General features: G+C 42.3%; 1 protein-coding gene across 1 annotated transcript; it reads left to right on the top strand.

Moving 5' to 3' along the window:
- Positions 1-1,668: 1,668 nt before the first annotated feature.
- On the top strand, positions 1,669-8,763 carry LOC134534607 (odorant receptor 22c-like). The gene is made up of 7 exons (XM_063373090.1): positions 1,669-1,922; positions 3,307-3,544; positions 4,198-4,400; positions 5,338-5,437; positions 5,934-6,038; positions 7,247-7,402; positions 8,668-8,763. The coding sequence occupies exons 1-7, from the start codon at positions 1,669-1,671 to the stop codon at positions 8,761-8,763; spliced, it is 1,152 nt and encodes a 383-aa protein (XP_063229160.1).
- The last annotated feature ends 11,455 nt before the right edge of the window (positions 8,764-20,218 follow it).

The following is a 20,218-nucleotide window of genomic DNA, read 5'->3' as shown; positions in this document are numbered from 1 at the left end:
AGGAAAAAAGGTTGAGGCAACTAACATTCGGTTTATCCTCCAAGACTTGTATCACAGGTGAGAGCTGGCGAGATGTTTAAAACCGCGCTATTATTCTCTTCCAGCTGTGCATGCTTGCTTCAAGGCTGACATAACAAGCAGTGTAACGTAGTTTTAGAACATGTTAAACTATTGCTTTGTCGTTTGCTCGGTATTAGAAGTTTTAAATTATGTACCTCGATGTTTGCTGTGGTATCTGATGCGTGCTGCGAGAGTGGACTGTCGCAAAAAAAAATTGTTCCAACCCTAACCAGTCGCGTCTGATTCAGGGACAGCTTTGAGTCGGGTTGAAGGTGTCGCATAACAGTTTGTGCACACACACAGAACTGTTAAAAACTAAATGTGATGCATTTAAAGGATTTTACGTCACACGGTAATGCACAGAGGTTCAAAACGACAGCTATTGAAATAGTATACTGGACTTAGAACTATTTAGGTTAAGATTAGGTGCTCACGAATTTTATTTAATAAGGTTCAAATTAGCACAGTTCTGCACAAAGACTTAAATTGATGGCACCTCCAAGATTGTAATAGGCTCCAAAAAGATTTTTAAATATTTAGTGTTCACAAATATTATTTGTTAAGGTTTAACTTCGCACAGTTGCGTACAGAGACTTGAAGCAAAGACTCTCAAAATTTATAGTAGGGCCCAAAATATTTGGGTAGAGAATACATGCTTATAAATTTGGGTCGTAACGGGGTACCGGGTCGAAACTGTGAGCCTCGTCATGACATTGACACATTAGTAACCTCGGCCTCCATGGAGACCTACAATTAAATATCATTGAGTGTGTCGTGCTGAAGTTTATTTATTGTCACCATTGAACTTTTACAGTGTGTCACGCGTGGATGCGAATTGGCATTCAATCAGTAAGTTTTGGTAATACAAATCTGCTGTTTCTGTTACATGTCCTACACATATTTACTGTGACAATAAGAAAACCTAAATTTTATGTGACTAAGAAAAAAGAAATGGCTTGATGTCATTTGTAAGATTTTTTTATGTAACATTGCGGATTTATTAATATTTTAATATTGAACATAATATAATTTGAAATACATCAATAAGATCTAAAATGTTCAGATTACATACCACAGCAGGGGTTCAAATATGTAGGATTATCAAGGGAAGCCCCGGGAAATTCCCTGGGCCGAGGGGGAGGGGTGCCTTTGAGAGTTATGAATGTAGGTTTTAACCGACACATGTCATCGCTGGATGGATTGTTGTATGTTGTATACTGCCCATATTCTGCCTATATGCATAAAACATTTAAAATACCTACCTAAAGTTTTACATAAAACGTAGTTCTGACGTTTATGATTATCAAACCCGTTTGACAGTACGATTTTGCAAGCACAAGCGGGCCCCCTCGGTAAGGGGCTTCTTAATTCCACGGGGGACTTCACCCCCTTTCCGAGATCCAAATTCATGACCTATGAAGTCGATTACATACAGGACAATATTTCATTGCAAACAATTTTATACATGTAGTAAAGTAGTAATTGAACTGTTTATCAAACAAAGACTTATAGATAAATTTATGCCAGGCGTTTTAAATCTATCACATCTTAGTGCTGACATCTCATTTTGAATTGCATTGATGTTGAAGTGCTGTTCAGTGAGCGGGGATGTCTTCGACGCGGGAGTTCGCGAGGAGGGCCCGCCTCGCCAGCCTGCTGAACACGGCGTGCGGTCTGGCGGTGCCCGACCCGGGGCTGGTGGTGGCCTCGCCGTGGTCGCTGAGGGCTCTGAGGACCTCGGCCGTCGTCGCCGAGCTGCTGGTGTGGGCGCACCTGCTGTCGCTCGGCGCGAAGCTCACCTCCCCGACAACCTCGGCTGCCCACCGCTGCATCGGGGTCTTCACCACGCTCACCTCCGTCAAGTGCGTCGCTCTATCGCTTCACCTCCGTCTCCGGAGGGCGCGCTTCCACAGGTGGGGAATACCGTCATACTCTGTGGACCTACGAGGTGCACCGTGATCTTTTTTAATGGAACAGAAATATTGATGTAAAATTACTAATGTTTGTATATTTGTACATGTACATGAAAAAGGAATCACTACAAAATAGTGTTCGCAGTTATACTGGGCTGGGGTTCTTACATTTAATTACTGAGTCAAGAAAATAATGATTCAATGTTTATCCATAAATATTCAATCGTGTGCAAATTTTCGTAATAAATACTTAGTATTATCTCAAAATATTAATTCGTGCATGCAAAACCCGTGTGTCATAATAAGTTACAATGTCATTCTTGAAGCATTACAAACTATTTTTTAGCAACTCGTTTCCAAAGGAAACTTATTACATCTCTGGGAACCCTCAGGCAACCAAGCAAGCCTGTGATCTGGCCGAAATCTATCCGAACCTCTACTACATTTCCAGGCTAGTACTGAGGCTGTGTTGTCCTTCAACATGGATGGAACACCTCCGAACTTGCTCTAAGCGATCAGAGCTACCAACAGCCAATGCGAGTCTTCACCATTAGAGAAAATTCTCAGCGGAGAATCCTAGTCTCAACAAGGGTCACCCCGCACTACTGCCCATATTTTTCACGCACATGCAGCTTGTACAGTATGTTAACTCTCAAGCTATTAATATAACTGCCAAAGTTTAGAACTCAGGAGATGCCTCTGAGATAGGTCCCGTGGGGCAGCTGCTTGGATTCTCCACCGACTCTGGTGCCCCAGAACTTACAGCATAATCATATGCCCAGTCGCCTCCATCTCCACAGCAGATGCCATACCTAGACTAGCCATTCTCATAAAGCCATAAGTTCTTCACAATGAGCCAAGCATTCGGGACCCAACGGCCTGAGGGCCCGGAGTGAGAACCCCGTGGTAAGGTTTCCGAAAACATTGCTGTTGCCAGCACAGAGGGCTTTTGCACCTCAGCAGATACCTCTTTCCAACGTCTGAGGATGTCGAGGAATGTGGACTCCCCGTTAGAGCTCACTTTATTAAAAACTCTTAGTACCGCAAGGCGTTAGTGAGTTGCTTTGGTAAGAGAAACTGCAAGTTAGCATCTTTGCATGCTTTCCATGACCATGTTGGATTCTGTGACTCAAAAAGACATCTATGTTAAGGCTCATAAATTTCCTTAATGGCTTCTAGAATATTTGGTCGGAGTCTAATAATTTTTCCCATTAATTGCAGGTGACTTTACCTGTAATAAATAGTTGGTGATGAGCAGTGTACGGGACTGGGATACCAGAAAGGTGGTCGGCCACACCGCGAAGTGACGGAATCACTCGGTCTTGGTCCGCAGGCTGATGGCGCTGTGGGGCGCCTCGGGCGAGACGAGCGAGGCGGGGCAGGAGCTCCGGAGGGCAGGAGTAGTCGGCGCGATCCTCGCGTCGGTTTCGGTGGCCACCGCCTTCTCCTACTGCCTCATGCCGATCACGCCCGGGGTGCGCGAGGCGTACGGCGGGCGCCACTCCGCGCCCGCGTGCTTCTTCTTCGACACGTCGACATCGCCGGGATTCGAGGCGTCCGTCCTGTTCCAGGCATGGACTGCTTCCTTTTTGGAGTTATGGTTCGCGGGAAGTTTGAAATATCAAGCCTGATTCAAGCTTAGATAATGAGCGCGAATGAGGCTATCCAGACTCAGGTCATTCATGACTTAAACGTCTTCTTGAAGTGTCTTGGGCCTCATGTAAAGAAATGATGCTAAGAAGATATAGGAAGAAAATAATTTATAACAAGTATTTTACAAATTAATAAATCTTGCACAAAAATTTTATTTATTTAAACTACATAATACAAATAATAAAATATATTGTAGCTATTTTTTAAATTATTTATTATGGTCTTTACAGTGTGTATTATTTTACAAACAATTAGAGGCTGGAAAGTTCGCTCATTTAATAACCTCCAGGATACACTCCAAAGTCATCTATACATTCACTCAAATATCAAATGGCCATTGGCTGCTCACATGTGAGAATGTATAAACTGCGTAGCCTGTAATTTGTCAATCTATTGGTTGAATGTTATTGGTTGGCCTACAGATCGCAAATACTAACTGTGAACCAATTGAAGAAACAGTGCATAATTAGATGTGCTTAAATTGTATCTTATTGTAGCATGACTCCGCAATATTTTCTGTACGTATATGGTGTATTTCACAGCATTATAAGGTCTATCCTGAGGGTTGCAGGCAGCAGCCGCCAGCGTGACGGTGGCGCGCAACGTGGCCTTCGACTGCCTGTTCCTGTCGCTGGCGGGGGCGCTGGTGGCGTGGCTGCGGCGCCTGGCGCGCGACCTGGAGGCCGTCATCGCGGACCTGCCCGACGAGGCGCCCGGCAGGGTAGTCGCGGCGAGGCTCGGCCCCTGGGTGCGACGGCACCAGCTCGCCACCGAGTGAGTCACGCTCACACCGTCGAGCTTAGTCAGGGCTGTAAGCTATGCGGAGCCAGAGGCGATGGGATATCTGAGGGGCTGATCCTGCAGATATCCAGTCCCCTAGGTGACCCTGTTGACTGGACTGAGTCAGTTATCCTGTTAGCTTTCGGGCTAACAGGCCAGAGAAGCCCCCTTGCAATGTGAAATCGAGGCAGTAGTGTGGGGCAGCCAATCGTTGACTTGGATATTCTTCTTGAGGTTTCCTTAAAGAGCCCAGGTCGTGTGGTGTCGGTTTCGCACTTGGTGTGTAGTCGCTCGGAGATTTACGAGCAAGCCCTAGTATTCCCCAAACCGAAACAGGTAGATGGTAAGCAGCGTTTTACTGCTCCGGTACTAGCCTGGATAGGCTGTAGAGATTGGATAGTTCCTCGGCCGGATAACGGGCTCTCTGGGTTTTCTGAGGAGTTCCAGAAATGTAGGAGGTCTGGGGAGGTGCCTTTACTGCCTGCTGAAGGTGGTTAGCCGGCAGGATATAATGTGATTGCTCAATATACTTCAAAAAGATATGCCCGCTCTAACGATTGTTCTCTTGTAAAAATGATGGTTATCATGTAAGAGATTACATTGTCATATTCGGCCGGGCCATTAAGGACGTGTTTGCTTCCTAACTGGATGGATGTTATTTGTGTGCTGAATAGACATGTGCCTGTTATAAACCCAGCCAACCAAAAAACACGGGCAATTTACACATTTTTAACTATCAACTAATATGGAATGGTTATGGAATTAATGGTTATTGGAATCTAATAGAATATATTAATGAACATTTTTGATATGGTCTATTCAGGCTGAAGGCTTGAACATCAGTAACAACACAAGTATTAGTATAATAACATACTCTAAAAGGTCGGATTTAAAATGTAGCCTGTGGTGTGGTTGTTGTGTCTTGTTTTAGATACGGCATGGAATTGCAGGCACTCTACTCTCCGACATGGGTAGTTCAGTTCCTGTGTGCATTGATCATACTCTGCTTTACTGCGTTCTACTCGATAGCGGTGAGCACACACTACTCTCATTGCCGTGTCATTCCAGAAAGTCACAAGTAGAGAATGAAAAAATTCTCGGGTTCAGTGACCTCCAGGATAGACTCCACAGTCCTCTGCACACTCCCGCAAATATCGCACGGTCCATAAAATCCTGTTTAGGTTCCTTGGGTTTTTCTGTTTGACATCATATGATTTAGACTTGTTCTCTGTGTGTTTAATTTTTAATTTTACTTCTTATTTTAACATTCATGAATTTATTCTCATGACAAACAGTACAAAACTGAAATGGTGTTTGTACAAGAAATTGTATTAATTTAATATAAAATGTATATTCAATCGAATTATACTGAAACGGATTCTAGATAACCAGCATGAAAAGTTAATTATTTTTTTCAAAAATATTAATTGTAAACTCACTGGATGTATCTAAATGAAGAGAATTGTTTTAAAAGGTTTAAAGGAGTGTCGTCTAGCACCAAGAACGAATGGCCACTGTCTGCTGCAGGTGTCCCTGAGCCCTCTGCAGTACGTGCTCGGCGTGGGTTACGCCCTCACGAACCTTCTGCAGCTCTATCTGCTGTGCCACTGCGGCGACCGCCTGCAGGAGGCTGTGAGTGGTGTCTGCCTCCTGCACGTCCTTGTTGTAGAAGCATAGGGCACGCACCTCTGTTACTTCAGTCATCTCACATGTCAAGGGTCCTAGCGATGTTGCCGCTAGGCCAGCGAGGGTCGTTTGGGTGCAACTAGTAAAAATTGTCTGTTCACTGAGAGATGATTGTTTTCTTATATCATAATTTTAAAAACTTTTTTTTAAACTAATATATATAATGTTTCAGAACTGAACATAAACAAAAAAAATTACAAATTATGTTCATAAAATCCCCGAACTGTAACCTATCAAATTATTGTATACTGTGACTACAAATTTTTATCAAGCAATCCTGAATAACCTAAGTATTGGTAACAATTCAAAATACATACAAAACTTTCATGCTTTATGGGGAAAAACTCTAATTTGACTATTCAAACTGTAAAAAAAATATCATTCTATTTTAGCAAGTAATTTGAAATTTTGGCTTAACAAACGGTCGTGCGGTGCTTCAACATAACCGTCACCACTTCACTACAACGAAGTCAGTATCTGTGCGGGCTGAAGGCGAGTGTATCTCCGATCGAGTTGCAGATGTGTCGCGTGATACCTGAAACCTTTGTGACAGAGCATTTGTGGGAAAGCATAAAAAAAAAAAAAGGAGCACCCCGAAGAAACACAAAGACCCACGACGAAGTCCACCATGTTTTCAGTAAAAAAATTCCTGTTTAACACCTTTCGTGGGTCTTCGAGTGGTCTGACCACTTGGAGAATAGCTAGGAAATTAATTCGTTTTAGGATGAACTGATTTTTTTTATTATGTAACTCTGAATGGCCCAACACACGTATAAAATATGTCAAAAATAAATATGCTTCCTACTATTTATTCATTAGTATTCATATACTCGTATTCATAATAATTATTTCTGAAATTTATTTGTCTACAAGTTAAATATAGCATGAACTCAATGATTATTATTTTTATAAATCTATTTTAAAATTAGCTATTTTATATATTAGTTAAACATATTTTTTTAAAAAATTGTTGTGTATAAATTTTATGCTATAGAGTTATGTTCTAGTATTATTTTATTTGATTATTAATTGTATTTACAAGCCCTACTGAAATCTTTGTCCGTCCCCCTTCTGAACCAGACCGTGTGCTAAGTACATGCGAGTGTCCCATAGTTACGGTTCCCGCGCGGTAACTGCCGTGCGCTGTGCCGTAGAGCGAGCTGCTGCCGCGCGAGGCGTACGCAGCGCCGTGGTACGCGAGCGGCCGCCAGGCGCACTCCAGCCTGAAGGTGGTGTTCGTGCGCTGCCACCGGGCGCTGCGGCTGTCGGCCATGGGCGTCGTCCCGCTGTCCTCGGCCACCTTCGAGTCGGTACGCGCCGTAGAGTGGCGACCAGGAAGACTCGTTCCATAGACTCGTGACAGTATAGAACTGACTTTCGTCTTCTGCGCATGGCGAATGTATATTATATATAAATAATTGTAAAAGTTAGCTTATGCAAATCGAATATGGCTTTTGCACAATGCATTGAAAATGGTTTATAATTTATTACCAACACTAAAATATTCAAATAATATAAATAATGCCATGTTTACAAATGGGACTCCAACAAAAACGCACATGTATTTTATTTCAGAATTATTAAATGCAACCTAATAAATTTATGCAGAGCATATTTCAATACACTAGCAATATAATATCAAGTATGTATTGCATTTAAACGAAATTTGAGCTTTCATAACCTAAAAAAACCCTAATTGCTTTTTTTATTCACACGTTTTTAAATTTTATTAGCAAATGATTTGTTCTATGTTGAGGCTACATATCTGACATCACACAGATAGCTCGTGAAGTCTATATCAAAATTATTTAGTTTATTATTTAAACAGTAGGTATTGAACAGGCTCATTAGTCAGCCGGGTCAAGTATGGAAGGGCAAGCGCTCCCACAACTTAGCGCACGCGATGCCCGAGGAAGAGGCCAAGGGTTAGTTTCCTCGCTCACACACACACCCCCCTACACACACCGTTACGAACGCCAGCGCGTTTAGGAAACCGGTATTTACGTTCAAACGCAACCATTACGTGCCAGCCTCAGGTTTTGACCATCGGATGAAAATTCTTCAAGTTGCATCGTTTAAAAAGGATCACGTTTAAAATTGACAAACAACGCTGGTTATAAATTTTCCGGAACTGAGATTAATTTCACTAAACCTGATGCCACAAGAATTAGCTAGGAATATTAACAAACACAACCTTCCCAGGGGAAAAAAAAAATTGTTTACTTACACATGCATGCTGACCATATCACCTTACAGACACAAAACTCATATGAGAAACTCAAGCGCGAAGAACTAGTAATTCGTATATACAAATAAAGCTTTGTTTATTGAAAACTTTGTACATTTTTGTGTAAATTATAACAGTGTAGAAAACTGCAGTTCTAACAAGCAATTCTACAGCTTCATAACTAGTTTATTTCCAATGTTTGAACTCTTTCAAGTTTGAAATTATGGCTATGTTTAAAAAAAAAATAGGTCTGACGTGCAATTGTTAGAAGTTTTGAATGCAAAGTGACCGATTTAGTGCTCTCCTTGTCAGATAATATCAAGGATCTCACGTGTCTGTGTTTGACAGGTTGTGAAGACAACAGTCTCCTACTTCACGGTGTTGTGGAAGCTGCACACAGAGGGTGGCAACTCTGACGTCGATCCATCCAACGTCGCAAATTGACGCCATGCGGCTACCTTGCAAATACAGGATGTCCACAAAAGAATGTCACAATTGTAAATTGTAATAGTATCAACTGTAAGCGTTGTAGTGTGTTTGTTCAAGGTCACAATTAAAGAGTTACTGAAACAGTTTTAGATAAGCACATGCGCGAGTACTGCTTTGTTGTTATCTCGCTTGCAGCGCCACATACGCAAAAATGCTACTCCTAGCGTAAAGCGTTGTGTGTTTTGCAATTTGCTAAGAGTGAATCTGTAATTTCAGTTCAAAGTTTAATTGTTGAAGTTCAAATAAAAATAAGTTTAAAAAATACTCGGCCTGAGTACACTATTTTCTCCATCCGTAGGATGCAAAAACAGGCTGTCCCATTTTTTCTCTCAAAGTACTTCAGTTTGGAATTCAGTAAACTAGCTACGGCCGAATTTAAATGTAATAAATATTTACAAATATACAAGAGATAATAATTACACGTTTCCACTACTAATGTCTATTTTTAAATATGTAAAACAGTAAAAGTAAATTTATTTAGAAAATAATTACGTTCAAATTATAAAGGTGACTACTGATACTTTACAGCATGTACAATGACAAAACCCGGAAAGGGTGGGGAGGAAATACATCTCATTGGCTTGGTATCATACATTGAACTTCACTACTGTTAAGAGTGTTACTTGGACAACCGACCATGTACCTTTGAAACATTCAACATAGTGGTTATGCCAGTGAATTTATGATACAATGTGTCATTAAAATTGTGTCTGGACATCCCTTCATAATTCCTGGTTCCCCGCGTTAAACAACAACGTGACTTTGTTCTCTTCCAGCGACGTGAAAAACCGCGAACCACGTGAATAATGGCGTGTCATTCGGCATTCTGCGCGCGGGCTGTATCTCGCGGCGACGCGAGTGTGCATCCCGCCACAGGGACAGCTACACGTGAAGAGAGAAGAAGAGAAGAAAAAAAAAACACTCCAAGCCAACTTTCCACTTCCAACCCCTTCGCAAATTACGCAGGTGGAGGCTCATGAATTTTTGGGGAGCGGACGGAATCATTTCTGGGGGCCGGCAAATTGCTTCCCTCGCCCACCCCCCTGGCCTATCCTGGACGGCAGCGGCGCGAAGAGAGATCCGCGCGTGCGCAGTAATTACAAGGCGGGGGCGGGCTCTGCCGCGCGGGGCAGGTAATTCGCGCTGCCCGCCGCTGTATCTTGTTGTCGCCCCGCGCGGTATCATTCCGCTCGCGAGGGTTGGCATGCTTGCGAGCGGTGGGGTAGCGGGGGGCGGAAAAGAGAGGCGGGTGTGCCGTGGATATAACATCAGCTACATTCATTATTCCCTCATCGCGAATTCTGGAGATAACCAAGCCAACCCCTCCGGTATCTCTCGCTCTCTCTATTCGCGCTGCTCTCTCTCTCTCTCGGCGGGGGTTGGTTGAAGGCCGACGGAGGAAGGCAGGGGGAGGTGAAGGGGTGGTCCTTTCTCGCCGTCGCGTCGGATGGTCGGATCTCCCCAGCGACGTCGAGGAACGCGCGGAGGGAATCCGTAATGTCGTGGCGCGGTCTTCCCCCCCCCCTTCACTCTCTCTCCCATAGTGCGCCAGCGAGGTCACGTGACCGACCGGCCGAACAACGACGCATCGCTTCTTTGCCAATCCCCCCCTCCCACCCCCCTTCCTCAAGAAAAAAAAAAAGGTCCTTAAGTCGCGATGCGATGCGAGGGAGGATGGGGGAAGTCCCGCAAATCGCCGCGGCCTTGCAATGACCTCCCCGCGTGCCATCTGGCGGAAAGAATTGCGACTAAATCCTGTCCTCCATCTGAAATCCCCCCCCCCACCCCTCTTCAAACTCTATTCCTCCCCGCTCACCCCCCCCCCCCCTCCCGGGCGGTTCCGCTGACCCTTCCGCCGCGCAAGAACCATTCTGTCACACACGACGTCCGCAGCTGCGAGCTGGCATTTGTTACAAACAAAACTCGTCCAGAAAGAGACCGCGAGACCGACTCCCTTTGATGCTGTTGGTGAATGTACGTCTGTCCGAAGCAGGTCGCAATAACGTACATTCGCTTCCGTCGGCTATTGAGATACGCCTCTGCCTTTGCCATAATTTACATTGTAAGTAGGGAGAACTCTGAGGGAACACTTAACGTTTGAGTAATTTTGTCTTTCAGTCTCAGAAGCTACTTGTTCCACCAACACGAGAGATCACCACTTTATTCTGTAATGGACATGCCAATTTCACTGTAGCACCAACAGTTTTTTACGTTATAAAAGCGAAACATTGTGCACATAACATGTCTCAAACAAATATAGGAATTACTTATCTTCACAAACCTATGAAAATAATGTTTCCTAAACGTATTCCCGCAAACGTTTGGTGGAATTCTAAATCTATAAGAGGTAGAATTTTTCTGCCTTTTGTCTGTTTCTAGGTTCTTCATGGAGAGTCATTGTGCACCTCAAATCGATTATTTAAAAATTCGGTTTTTTTTGGAAAAAAATAAACATTTTAGTTATTTTCGCCCAGCGATTAAAGTAGAAAAAATATTTGAAGTTTCATTCGTCACCATGTTTCTTATATTTTCAAATTTTCACTTGCAGCATATTTCAATTTTACCTGTATTGTAAGCATTCCAAGTGTTTTCTGTCTGTTGACGTCCGTAGTGAAGCCATAAACGTAGTGACCATCTAAATTTGATGAGCAGTCTAACTTATTTCTCTTTTCAATGAACTGGCCTCCAAGCGAGACGGTCCGGGTTCGAAAACCGGCTGGGAAAACCTGAAACCCTTCTTCCTCCTTAATTGGAAGAGGGGTTGCGTCCCCGACTCACTCTGGGCGCGAAGGGAAAAAATAAATATTAAAAAGCTAAACAATATAAATTCCCCACACCACTGCCCAGGGGTCAGGCCAAAAACTTCAAAGGATAAAAAAGCAGAGTAACCATTAAACAAACAAGAGGCAAAACTTTGGACGTATGTTATTAAAAAATAGAAATTTGCAAAAATAGTATTTACTATACATAACCATACAAGCTTAGTTACAAAAGTTGACGTTAATAATGGCAGCATCTTATCCCCATTTGCGATACTAACAATAACCTTTAAAAAATCGTAAAAATATAAATACTGATAACAACAAGTATAAAAATATATAAGGGCGTGAGGCGTGGCCACTATAAAATATCAAAATTTACTGACTGCCCTAATACCAAAAATCAAACAAGACAAACAATACAAATATATAAAAAATTCTACAATAATAATACTGAAGTACAAAAAATTTATTTAAATAAAGTTCTTAAACTCTCAATCAACGGTTTAGTCTTTCTTCAGATGTTCGTTGCTAAAGACTTGCCAAAAAAACAAAGTTAATATCCTAGGCGTGCGCTGGCTTCCTGACCTTCCTCACCAACTCCAGAGTCTAATGCCACGCCGGGCCATAGGTACGAATTGACAAAGGCGTGAACGATGACCAAAAAAAAAAAATTATCTTATTTTTAAGGGAAATGTAGCAAAAAAACTTCACGTAACATAACTATGTTACCACAGAAGTATTTATCATCTACTTCAAACAAAGTCTTACTTCTTTATTAACTTGCCAATGATTTCATAAAAACGTAGAATGGCCGCACCAACCAACATCAGGCTGCGCATGTAGTCCAATACCGATCGCATACATTTTATAATACTGCACAAGCTGATTATATTAGCTAAATGCAACTTTAAGTATGCAAATTCCGAAGACAAAGTCTCAAAAACAAATTGCGAAATGTTCGTTTCTTCCAAACTTATACTTTTATTACAACTACAGGCAAACGGGCGACCTTTTTTAAAAAATCCCACACTGGAACAACGTGTGAAACAAATGGGCCTCTTCACCAAACAGGCTAATAAAAGTTCCGTCCAAATAAAATTTAGTATGGGAAAATACACAGTTCACTAGGTTTGCCAAAAACCAGTGCAGCACCACGAGGGTAAAAATCAAAATCGCGGCCTCTCTTTACCTTGATTTCTTCTGTATCACAGGGCAATCCATTGCCCTGTCACCCAGCGTGGAGCCTCCATCCCAATACTCTTCGTCGCCCGTTGCCGTCCGGCACACCAGTCCGCACCGTCACATAGCTCTGTCCTCGACGGTCGCTGGCCACACTCTCCCTCCTTCGCGGCCCAGCTCATTTTCACTCCCGGCAAGCCGAAAGTCTGACGTCATCAGCCAACCGCCGGGCGCTCGCCAAGTGGTATTTACGTGAAACACAATCGATGTTCTTAAACTCATAATCGATAGCTACCAAACGGCGTATAACTAATTAACAAAAACAAATATAATTAAAAAAAATTACAGATAAATTAACATTAATTAAAAAAGGCGTAAAAATACGTGAAATAAAAAACCATATAAAACTAGAGACCAGCAACAAAAATAAATTACAAGTAAAAATGTGGCCCTGCCGGCCACAAACCCATCATGCCTGTCGTGAGCCATTGGGGGGTATTCCGTTTCTGCCGCCCATTCAAATCTAACCACACTTTCCTCGCCGTCTGCAATGGACCCCCCCCCCCCCCCCCGTGCCGATGAGGCCGAACGCGGTAGACGTTTCAAGTTAAGGGTCTCCTCCACACGCACACACACGCACACGCGCACACACGCACACACGCAGTGGACTCGGCTGGTGCGGTGGGGCGTGCTTCGACAGTCGATACCGCTTGCGCCGTGCCAAGTGCCTGGCTGAGGGGGCAGGAGTGTGGGGTGTAGAAGGGGAGGGGGTGTGGGGGTAAGTCCCACTGTGGCAGCCGAGGGCACGCTTCGCCCATCACCAGAGGGCAGGACCACAGCTAAGTCCCCGAAGACAGGCTGCGGGCACGGCCGATACCGATCCCCCCCCCCCCGCACCTAGGGGTGCTCCGACCCTGAAATTTACCCGGCGCCTCCACCAAACTGCTGCGCTGTGCATCGATACCGCGCACCTCCGCGCCTTTGCCTCGTTTAACGAGCCGCGCAGATGTTGTGTAACCACGCGGCGGAGAGTTAGAGCGATAAATCTAGCATGGGGTGGAATAAGCCTGAAGTAATGTCCGATACAGGCCGAGAAGCCAGTTTAGCGGAGCCCGGCCAGTTCTCAAAACAGTTGTCTGAAAGAAACTAAAGAATATCGGTTTATTTACTCTTACACTATGTGCGCTTGTTTCGATGCCATTAACATTGTTAAAAAAAAACGATAAAATATAACAATTGTTAAATAATATGGCCAATCTGTATGTTGGAGGGTTGTTTAGGATTCAGACACCAGCTGAAAATTAGTTTCGTACCGCGTAACTTCTCTTATAAAATAACTGCTAAGTTAAAGAGAGGTACATGAAGCTCTACGTACAGTGATAAAATATAATATATTATTACATACATAAAATTTCGAGTAATCTCTTCATTTATTTCATTCTAATTTTTCATCCTTTTTGATATCAAAACATAACTGTTTTATATGAAGTATTCAAAACAAAAAGTAATAAACCCTGCACTCAAATACAAATATTGTCGCATACTCATCTGTCAAAACGTCACATGCCGTGTAAGCCTTATACAAATATGTGTTTTGCTATCACAATATATAGTGTGTAAGTACTTCCAGGTTGTAAACCTGCCACTGCACTACCTCGCAGTGATCAGCTCATCCCTCACTACACAGATAATTCAGGTTTTGAGGAAAAAAAGTATCACGAGTAAATGTGTTTAGTTTGCTGTTGATATTCCTGCAAAAAAAAGCAGTGGTCTTATCGCAAATTATTTCATCCTCGCTTTTGAAACAAATTCTATAATCTGACAAACATTGTAGTTTTGTTTATCATGCCAGAATGTTGAACCAGTCATCTGTCGTCTCAACAATGTCGTCTCTGCTTGGGGCGAAAAACTTCTGGGGACGTCAATTATTCCTTTTGCAAGAAACAATTTCTAGAGCTACTGACGTCTCTGCCCCTTTATGACAGTCGGCCTTAGTCGGATATGACTTGCCTACTAGCTTACTAAACACTACAAAAATAACCTCTAAATCGGTTATAAAGCTATTCTGCCCATACGAAGAACCACACGTACGACAAAATTCTTGGACCCTCCGGGTGAACTGTGAAAGGCGAGTCTAAGAAGATAGTTTGGTGGGGAAGGGGTGAAGCGATGTCAAGGGAACATGCTAACAAAGGTGATGATCTTTTTCTCGATTCGGAAGTAGTGGGCTTAGAAAGGTGGTGTGGATAATGAGTACAGTTCTTGGAGAGAGGTCAAAGAGACCTGAAACTACGACGTTAAGCAAGAGTTGCCCCGCCCAGAACGGCACGTCTGCAGACAGAAACTTGCTTACACACCCTCTTCCCCCCACCAACAACTCACTTTTCTTTGTCAGTTTCCCGCGCCAAGAAACCCCTTTCCATCAGCAGTGGCATCGCCTACCGCACCACCCCCTCCCTCCCTACTTTCTACAACCCCCCCCCCCCCCCCCCGTTCCCAGAACTGGCTTTGCGACCCCGCTCACGTCCCGCGACATTGGATATGACGCTACATCCACGTCCATGTTTATATATGAAGGTCGCGTACTTCGGCAGGCGGCTCAGCGTGTCCCGTGGTGGGGGGGGGGAGGGGGTTAGGGCTCAGAAGGAGCCCGCGTAGGAGGCCCGGACTTACTTCAAAGTCAACTTTTTACTCAAAGATCTTCTTTGAGGCCACCGCAAAAATGTGATAAAAAAACTAAGGGGGAAAAAAGGACGTGGCAAAAGAAGAATGTCAAGAGAATGATAAAACGATGGAACAGGAATAAAAAATAACGGGTGGGGAGTTATGCATTTGACAATTTTCTTTCCATCCATGCCTCATGAATATAAGAACTTCTGTGCCTACCTTTTTTTTTTCTGTGTGTGTTTGTGAGGAAAATAGAAAGCGGAAAGTTTTTTTTTTTTGTGACATAATTTTTCGAACGTAAAAACATTCCTCGAGTAGTTTCTGAAGAACTGTCGATTTTGAATGTGAAAATCTGTTATTTCAAACTGAACTCCAACACAGGTTTCGATATTGGAATTAGTACGTATAATAAATTTCAATTTTTCATAACTCTATTTCCTGTCATTATCGTTTCTTATTATTCTTTGCGTGAACCAGGTAGTCGCTGCAGTCAATTAATACAACAAAAAATCAACCAAGTTTACAATATGAATTTGAACCCAGCCTTTTTCTCGTTCATTACGTTATTGGAGCAGCTTATAACGATATAAAAATAAAATATCGCGTAATATTATCCTTTTTTGTAGGTTTTTTACATACGAGTAACATGGAACAGTTTGGATACTTGAGAGTTTGCCTAAACGCGGAAAACCCCTGTTTTATATAAAGATATTTATAGTAAAATACATTTTTGCTGCGTGATATAACACAAGGTCATCATAATGAATTCGAACTTGTTTCATATAAATTATTCAAACAACACATATCGATAGTATTATTGAAGTACTTCCGTCTATTTTTTTTTCTTACCACTGTGCAGTTGCAATCTCGCGAGCCTTCTGGGTTTCTTGGTGCCACGCGAAGCTGCATTTGACATGTTAGTGGTGAGGGGGGAGGCTGTCGTAAATTTGAAACTGTTTAAAGAGCAATCTTTTATTTCTCAAACTTACGTTCACCGGCACACTTTGACTTTTTTTTCATACACGTGTTTCCATCTGTTTGTCATTAGAAGAAATAAAACAATTCAAAAGTTCTTTTGGCAGCTAGTTTTTCTTCTCTCCACTTCAAAATTTAGGTTCTTTGTCGTTTGGGAAGGAAATATTACTTTTTCAACAGATACGTGACCATTCTGTAGCTAGAAAACTTTATCGAAAAGTTTGCTAACAACTCGTTGGCTCCTGAGCGTAACAGACGTATCTCGGAACAGTCTAATACAAATTCTCTGTCGATTCTGGTAAACTAAAATTCGACCACCTTAGGCTTAGGCGATCATGCTGAGGCCTATGTAAATGCATGCACATTTTTTTTGTGAAATTAAACGCGGCTCAAAGTACAAACTGCAAATATCGCGCTTCTAACCGGTTAGTCTACTTTTATAGGTGGTGCCAGCACCAAATGCACACAATCGACTTACGCTATTGTACCAGTGATCGCTTTTTTTTAAACAAACAAGTAAGGTTCACTGCTTACTTTTTTGTAGAGTTTCATACTTATCAGTATTTATCGAAAATATTACGTTATTATAAAATATTGCACGCACACAAAGATAAAAATATATGTATATAGGTTTTTTGTGTATGTGTGTACAATGTGTTATCAAAAAAATATGTTACATAATTTCATTACGAACAAAGCAATAAAAAAAATTTAATTAATCTCTTTTAAAATATTCCCCTTGGCTTGCGATGCGCCCTCATACAGTACTGATGTTGATTCCACGATTGGAAGCATTTCTGGAAGGTTTTTCAAAAGGGCCTTCAGCGGCTCCATCGTGGCTGGTATCGAAACTTTTTACTTTTACCACGACCCAATTTTTTGGTCTCCGTTTCGCAAACAAAAAAAAACTTATTGTTAGGGCTTTGTCCGGAATTTGTTAATAGAGATAGGGAATTTTCGCGCATTCATTTAGTCCCAAGTTAAAACACTAACCTTCACAATCTCGCTCTGTGTTCATGATTGGACCGCAGTTTTTCGGACACGCCCCTCTGTTGCCGTGGGCCAACGATGCTCAGATAGGAGAGAAGTAATGGGATCAGGTAGTGCCAAGATATCAACCCAATGGGAAAGCAAACGTGGGTTGAGCACACCTATGACTTTCAACTATACCCTGAGGCCAGAAAATGCCCAAAATTTCCTGGTATCTTATCCACGACGCGCGACAGACACGGTAAACACGACCTTACTCACCCGGCTCTGGAGGCCGACTGACAAGTCACAACTTGTTCAAACTGGAAACTAACTCTCTCAACGTATCAGGCCATCGGGCTTATATGTATCAAATACATGTCGCGTTAGCAGTTTCTGCTATAAAAATTCATTCACCGCAAAAAAAATTTTTATTGCACCTCGCATACACATGCATGCATACACACAAAATCTCACTAAGTCTCTAGCTCACGGACTCATCCAAACAAATTCTAACTTCCTTCCAGATGAGCTAGAAACTTTAAATTTTGCAAGATAGAAGCTTTTAGCTTGCAAACAAATATAAAATTTAAAAAAAAAATTAAAGTTTTTAGTTTTACTCCTCCAAAAATATTCAAAGTGTCAAACGCATTTTTAAAGTAAGTGCAGACTTTTTTATATATATCTATACTTATTAGGTGTTTGCACCAGCAGTATAAAATCTTGCAAGATATACAATTTCTATTATGCGAAATTTGGTCGTAGTAGAGACCGGAAAAATTCGCGGATTAATTTTCCGATATTCTAGAATTTAAAAAATGCACCTTGGTAATCGCTTCTGTGATTGACTGAAGGACTTAAAGCCAACGAAATACCTTCAACAAAATAAAGTATTGAATCGAAGTCATCACATTTGACAGGTCTCGCAATTCAATGGTCAATGAGCAGGTTGCATTTGCCTGCTTGTGTAGAGGATTGTATAGTCTATCGTAGAGATGATTGAAAACACGAATTTTTCCAGTCCCTATGTTGTTAAAAAAAAATATTTCCTTTAATTTTACGAAGAACGCTGGTTACCAATTATTAGAGACCGGAAAAATTCGCGGATTCATTTCGTGATAGGCTGAAATTCAAACATGTGTATAATTCTGCTGGTTCTGCTATTGGCTCGCGGTTTAACTGGAGCTCTCTGGGCCAATGAGAGACTATCGACCAAAGAAGTGTCGAATCACAAGCTACCCAGTGGAGACGACTTACAATTTAGTAACCAATGAACACGCGTGTTTACTTGAGAAGTGCAGAGGATAATGGAGGCTATCCTAGAGGTCATTGAATTTGCGAATTTTTCCGGTCCCTACCAATTATCAAGGAATCTTCATTAATTCACGGTTTTCCTTGTAAATTAATGGCTAATGATTTCACTTCCATTGAGCACGAATCCACTACTGGTTAAGTCAACAGCAAGAGCATCCTTCTTCACATTCGCCTGTTTGCCCACGAACTACGAAGTTGGGATACGGCGGAGTTTTTTTTCGAAGATACAGTTATCTGGAACTACGAAGAACTGTCGGTTTATTTGGAGGAGTTTCTTCGTTAAAAGTCCGTATATTCAACTGCAATCTCCACAAGAGTGTGCTCAAGATAGCTGGCGTGAGCCCGGCTAGACTATAGTGCCATGACTATTATCTTTGAAAGATTTGTGCAATGGGAGTGCATGACTTGATGTAGGCTTTTGGACATACGCCATTGCTAAGCACATGTATGTCTGTAGAAGAAAACTACAAAAAACACAAATTAAGCAAAAATGTTGCTGTTGTCAGGATATAAGCACCACACAATACTCCACAGCAGGAATATGGTCAACAAACAAAGAAAAAGCAAAGAAAAATGGACTAACAGAACGAAAAAAATTTCTTTGTTTTTTCTTTGTTTGTTTACCATATTCCTGTTGTGGAGTATTGTGTGGTGTTTATATCCTGACAACAGCAATTTTTTGCTTAATTTGTGTTATTGTCATTTGTGTTTTTTGTAGTTTTCTTCTACAGACATACATGTGCTTAGCAATGGCATATGTCCAAAAGCCTACATCAAGTAGTGCCATGACTGTCCGACGCGGCGCGTGCGAGCTGTCAGCTCATTTGCTGGTTCAAACGCTGGGAAAGAAGGTTGCGTGGGGATAGCCCGCGCAGGGAATGCCGCGGGAGCGAATTAAAAGTGTTCTGACGATGCCGGGTCGGGGGGGGGAGGGGAGGCGCGGCTTAAGAGGAATGGTAATTACAATTTCAGTGCCGTAGGAGCCCGCGCGGCTGCAGCACCAGTCTTTCCTTATCCTCCGACTCCCTTTCAACCGCCCCTTCTTGAAGCCCTAGCAGGGGCATTTCTTACCCCCTCTCCCCTCCTCACACCCCTTCACACACTTTCCCAGCGACCCGTCTCGTCCATTTGTGATTTAAATCGAGCGAGCGACTTCGAACACGCTTACCGGGAGAAGCGGGAAGAAAACAAGAAGGCGTTCTTTCGTATGTTAATTTCTTTTCGAGTCGTTGAGTCATCGGCGGCAGAAGAAAGATCTTTCTGGGAAAAAAAAAGCTATGCCGTAAACAAATTTTACGAATTCATTCAGCGCTGGAGGCTTTCGTAATTTTAAAACTTATTTGCCTGCTTTTCAGCGCCACCTCCGCATCTTGCACATATTTTTTTTTCATCACCACCTTCTACTAGTTACCTTTTATATCTCGTTTATTAATTTACTTGCACAGATCGCGTTTTTGAAACACATATGATGCAGCTAATGCACTAATTTTATGTTACAACTTTTGTGAGGGATTTTACCAAGGAATGTTTTGTCGTATACCTTT

Source organism: Bacillus rossius, chromosome 7 (assembly GCF_032445375.1).
Source record: "Bacillus rossius redtenbacheri isolate Brsri chromosome 7, Brsri_v3, whole genome shotgun sequence".
Classification (NCBI taxonomy): Eukaryota; Metazoa; Arthropoda; class Insecta; order Phasmatodea; family Bacillidae; genus Bacillus; species Bacillus rossius.
Note: the sequence above shows the minus strand (reverse complement) of the source record. Positions and strands in the feature narration are given on the sequence as shown.

Bases quoted from the DNA above. Each gene is read 5' to 3' on its own strand.
- LOC134534607 (XM_063373090.1), top strand. From the start codon at position 1,669: ATGTCTTCGACGCGGGAGTTCGCGAGGAGGGCCCGCCTCGCCAGCCTG. The intron at 6,039-7,246 runs GTGAGTGGTGTC...GCTGTGCCGTAG, and splicing joins GCGACCGCCTGCAGGAGGCT to AGCGAGCTGCTGCCGCGCGA. The intron at 7,403-8,667 runs GTACGCGCCGTA...TGTGTTTGACAG, and splicing joins CCTCGGCCACCTTCGAGTCG to GTTGTGAAGACAACAGTCTC.